This window comes from Suricata suricatta, chromosome 7 (assembly GCF_006229205.1).
Source record: "Suricata suricatta isolate VVHF042 chromosome 7, meerkat_22Aug2017_6uvM2_HiC, whole genome shotgun sequence".
NCBI classification, from domain to species: domain Eukaryota; kingdom Metazoa; phylum Chordata; class Mammalia; order Carnivora; family Herpestidae; genus Suricata; species Suricata suricatta.
Window position 1 is genome coordinate 1,319,327 of NC_043706.1, and position 5,251 is coordinate 1,324,577.

At 51.5% G+C, this 5,251-nt stretch overlaps 1 protein-coding gene across 1 annotated transcript in view; it reads left to right on the forward strand.

Moving 5' to 3' along the window:
* The first annotated feature begins 324 nt into the window (after positions 1-324).
* Positions 325-5,251, forward strand: part of TRIM27 (tripartite motif containing 27) — a 21,110-nt gene continuing 16,183 nt past the window's right edge. Inside the window, exons 1-3 of the mRNA XM_029944911.1 lie at positions 325-341; positions 461-524; positions 638-787. Coding sequence (XP_029800771.1) covers positions 325-341; positions 461-524; positions 638-787 — 231 coding nt within the window. The remainder of the gene's footprint in view (positions 342-460; positions 525-637; positions 788-5,251) is intronic.

The following is a 5,251-nucleotide window of genomic DNA, read 5'->3' on the forward strand; positions in this document are numbered from 1 at the left end:
GGTCGCGCGTCGCACGGTGCCCCGGGCACACGCCTCGCCCGCCGGCCCGGGCCGAGCGCGCACGTGACCGGCAGGTGTTCGCGCCCCGCGGGCGCGCGTCCCCAGCCCTGGGCTGGGCTCCGGGCTGTTCCCGAAGCTCACGGAGCGCCGCGGGCTCTTTCCTGCTCGAGGCCTTCAGGCGCCCCGAGGTTCCGCGGTTAAGGTGACGATTAGACGGAGTGGAAGGGGCGGGTGGCCCTTGGGAAGCGGTGAACGAGCACGCTGGCACAGCCAGTCCCGTGGGAACAGTGTCGCGGCGGCGTCCGGGGTCGCGTGGGGCGCGTGATGCCCGAGCGTCTAGGGTGCGGGGTCAGTCTCTCAGCCCTCACGGAACTTTCTGGCACATTGTTCCATGCCGGCTAGCCGTCGAGGAGGCTGGGCAGGTGCTTAGGACGTTTTCTCAGCGTGCTTCTCGGAATAGCCTCGGCCCACCCCTGAGCCTCCTGGCCCACCCACCTTTCTGCCATGCCTTCGGGGACAGCCAGGTGACCGCCCAGGGGAGGAGCCACCCCTGTGCCCTGGGGATGGCGCTGGGCCCCCCCGGACAGGCTCTCCCCCCCCCCCGGGAATGTGACCTCGCGTGTGCCGTGGGCGGAAGGGCCTCGCCGATGCTGAGGTCAGCCGAGTCTCCAACTCTTTCTGCTTTTGTCAGGAGCAGATCCAGAACCAGCTGGACCACCTGAGAAGAGTGAAGGACGTAAAGAAGCGGCGGCGGGCCCAGGGAGAGCAGGCCCGGGCCGAGCTCTTGGTAAGCGGCCTGGGGGCTCACTGGGAACACCGCTCCGTCCGCTGTGAGGCTGTAACTTCCTTAACCGTGTGCACTCAGGGCCCCCAGAACCTGAGGATGCCGTGAAGGAGCCCGAGATGGCGGCTGGGGACTCGCTGGAGAAACGAGGGATCCTCACATATGGGGGAGAGATGGAAGCGCGGGGCTTGGGATCCTGGAGATCCGACCCGTCAGAGTGTTACCTGCTGGTTTTGTGTAGATCGGGTTGGTCCTTGAGGACACTGATCGACATGAAGTTTTTGGCTACAGTAGCCTCCTTCGGTGCTGCGCTGCTGCTGGTTTACCGAGTGGCCGGAGCGCGGGGCTGTCGTTCTAGTTTGTGACAGGGATGTACACATGTGCATGAGAGGATGTATAGCTACATATACATATGTGTATATGTGATTTTCAATGACCACAAAATCCCCAGATGTCCTTTTAAACAAAGTATTTACTTATTTTTTTAAAGTTTATTTATTTTTGAGAGGCAGACAGTGCGAGCAGGGGAGGGTCAGAAAGAGAGGGAGACACAGAATCTGAAGCAGGCTCCAGGCTCTGAGCTGTCAGCACAGCGCCTGATGTGGGGCTCGAACCCACAGACCGTGAGATCATGACCTGAGCCGAAGCCGGACGCTTAACCGACTGAGCCACCCAGGCGCCCCGAAACGTTTACTTATTTTTGCGGCAGAGCACAAGCAGGGGAGAGTCCGAGGGAGAGGGAAACACAGAATCAGAAGCAGACAAAGAACAGGCTTGAACTCGCCGATGGTAAGATCATGACCTGGGCTGAGGTTGGGTGCGTGACCGACTGAGCCACCCAGGTGCTCCCAGAGACGTTTACAATATCTACTTACTTATCCACCATGTAGGTGCATATGCAATTTTTTTAAACAATAAATAAACTATTAGAATTTCCCTTGGGACGCCTGGGTGGCTCAGTTGGTTATGCGTCTGAGTACGGCTCAAGTCATGATCCCACAGTTCGTGGGTTCGAGCCCCACATTGAGCTCTGTGCTGACAGCTCAGAGCCTGGAGCCTGCTTTGGATTCTGTGTCTCCCTCTCTGTCTCCTCTGCTCATGCTCGCTCTCTCTCTCTCTCTCTCTCTCTCAAAAATAAATAGAACATTAAAAAATTTTTAAAAGAAATTCCCAGGAGGTGCTTATATTTAAAAGGCAATGTCTTAGACTAGTAGGGTCTGGCACCATCTTGTGGAATTTTGTCGGTCTGGACAGGGAATTTCTTCTCATGGTGCCTTCAGACCCGGCCGTTGCTCCGCCCGCACGGTCCTCTGGGGCCTCAGCTCCCCTTGCCTGCAAACAGTTCTGATGGGTGGAGAATCTCCGTGTGAGCCGGCGTGGACTCCAGTCACCGTGCACACAACTGTGTCTCTGCCGTGCGGTGTCAGGGGAGGAAGTCCTCTGAGAACCGGGACCCTTGGGCATCCTTCTTGGCCCTGACACTAGCCAGCTGGGTAGATGAAAAGCGCGATAAGCCCTCCCTCCCTGGACCTGTTGGCTCCTTCTGTGGAATGGGTTGGTGGGACTCAACTCGCGGTTTTCCAGAAGGTTGTGCTGTCCTTCCCTCCAGGGGTGTGTGGGGTTTCTTTGGTTGTCACCTGAGGAACTGAGTGACCGGGGAGGGAGGGCAGAGATGCTGAATGTCCTGCAAGGGGAGGAGCAGGGCCATGCCAGGCAAAACTGTCCCCCACCACAGCGCCCGTCACAACCCAGCTTTAATTTTCCATCTCTGAGGTTACATTGTATCCTTCATATCTTAGAAAACAGAATGTAGCGAAGGAGAGGTGCGGCCTCGCCGGGAGGATTTGAAACAGGTGTGTGGGCATCTCTGCCCCCCAGAGAGTGCTGAGGAGGGCGGCTAGCGCATGTGCTCACGCGCGGGAGTCCTCAGGAGGCTGCTGTTAGGGCTCAGAGACCAAGTGTTTCTGGCTCTGCGGGCCGTGCCATCTCTGTCTCGAATGCTCAACTCTTGTAGCTCGAAGCCAGCTGAGTGCAATATGTGAATGATGGGTCTGGCTGTGTCCCAATGAAACTTTATTTTATTTTTTTATTTTTTCACGCATGCAAAAGCAAAGGGCTTTATTGCGGGTTTAGGCTCCTCGGGGCCTAAACTCGGGCTCACAGACTTTACCGGCGTGGGGGATCCGTGCTGAGAGCCTAATGAAACTGTATTTTATTCCACAGGAGTAAACAAAGGGAGTTGAGCACTGAGGTGTTTTTTTTTTTTTTTATTTACATCCAAGTAGTTAGCACATGGTGCAACAAGGATTTTATGCCCCTCACCCATCTAGCCCACCCCCTCCCACAACCCCCAGCACCCCTCTGTCCTCCGTTTTTAAGAGTCTTTTATGTGTTGTCCCCCTCCCCGTTTTTATGTTATTTTTGCTTCCCTTCTCTTATGTTCATCTGTTTTGTATCTTAAAGTCCTCATATGTAGTGAAATCATATATTTGTCTTTCTCTGACTAATTTCTCTTCCTATAACCCTCCAGTTCCATCCACATAGTTGCAAACGGCAAGATTTCATTCGTAATACACCATTACATATATATGTATTGTATATGTACCCACACCCCCCCCCCCACCTCTGTATCCATTTATCTATCGATGGACGTTTGGGCTCTTTTCATACTTCGGCCATTGTCGATAGCGCTACTATAACAGGCGCGTGCACCCCTACGAGACAGCGCATCTGTTTCCCTTGGATAAATACCTAGTAGTGTGATTACCGGGTCCTCGGGTAGTTCTGATGTTAATTCTTTAAGGAACCTCCACGGTTTTGCAGAGTGGCTGCATGTTCCCATTCCCACCAGCAGGACAAAGAGATCCTCTGTGTCCACATCCTCACCAACATCTGGTGTTGCCCGAGTTGTTAACGTCAGCCATTGTGACAGGTGTGAGGTGGTGTCTCATTGTGGTTTGTACTTGTATGTCCCTGATGATGTGATCTGAGCACTTCTGCATGTGTCAGTTGGCCATCTGGGTGTCTTTGGAGAAGTGTCTATTCATGTCTTGCCCATTTCTTCACTAGATTATGGGTTTTGTGGGTTTTAAGTTTGATAAGTTGTTTATAGATTTTGGATACTAACCCTTTATCTGATAGGTCATTTGCGACTATCTTCTCTCATTCTACTGTTGTCTTTTAGATTTGCTGATTGTTTCCTTGGCTGTGCAGAAGCTTTTTATTTTGGTGAGGTCCCAATAATTCATTTTTGCTTTGCTTTCCCTTGTGTCTAGAGATGTATTGAGTAAGAAGTTGCTGCAGTCAAGGTCAAAGGGGTCAAAATCCTCTAGAATTTTGGTGGCTTCCTGTCTTACATTTTTTGAATGAATGTATAGTTTATCATCAAGTTGGTTTCCATACAACACCCAGTGCTCCTCCCCACAAGAGCCCTCTCCATCACCACCACCCCCTTCCCCTTTCACGCTCCGCCTTCACCCTCAGTTTGTTTTCAGTATTCAAGAGTCTCATGTTTTGCCTCCCTCCCTCCCTCTTCTAACTTTTTTACCCCCTTCCCCTCCCCATGGCCCTCTGTTAAGTTTCTCCTGTTAGACCTATGAGTGCAAACATGGTATCTGTCCTTCCCTGCGTGACTTATTTTGCTTAGCGTGACTCCCTCGAGTTCCATCCATGTTGCCACAAATGGCCAGATTTCATTCTTTCTCATTGCCATGTAGTACTCAATTCTATATATAAACCACATCTTCTTGATCCATTTGTCAGTTGATGCACATTTAGGCTCTTCCCATGATTTGGCTTTTGTTGAAAGTGCTGCTATGAACATTGGGGTACATGTGGTCCTATGCATCAGCACTTCTGTATCCCCTGGGTAAATCCCTATCAGTGCTATTGCTGGGTCATAAGGGAGTTTTATTGTTAATTTTTTGAGGAACCGCCACACTGTTTTCCAAAGTGGCTGCACCAGTTTACATTCCCACCAGCAGTGTAGGAGGCTGCCCGTCTCTCCACACCCTCACCAGCATCTGTAGTCTCTTGTTCTGTTCACTTTAGCCTCTCTGACCAGCGTGAGGTGGTATCTCAGTGTGGTTTTGATTTGTATTTCCCTGATGAAGAGTGATGCTGAGCATTGATTCATGTGTCTGTTGGCCATCTGGATGTCCTCTTCGGAGTAGTCTCTATTCTTCTGCCCATTTCTTCACTGGATTATTCATTTTTGGGGAGTTTGGGGAGCTCCTTATAGATTTTGGATAGTAGCCCTTTATCTGTTATGTCATTTGCAACTATCTTTTCCCATTCTATCAGTTGCCTATTAGTTTTCTTGATTGTTTCCTTTGCCTTGCAGAAGCTTTTTTTCCTGATGAAGTCCCAAGGGTTCAGTTTGTTCTTGATTCCCTTGCCTCTGGGGATGTGTCGAGGAGGAAATTGCTGTGGTTGAGGTCAAGGAGGCTGTTTCCTGCTTTTTCCTCA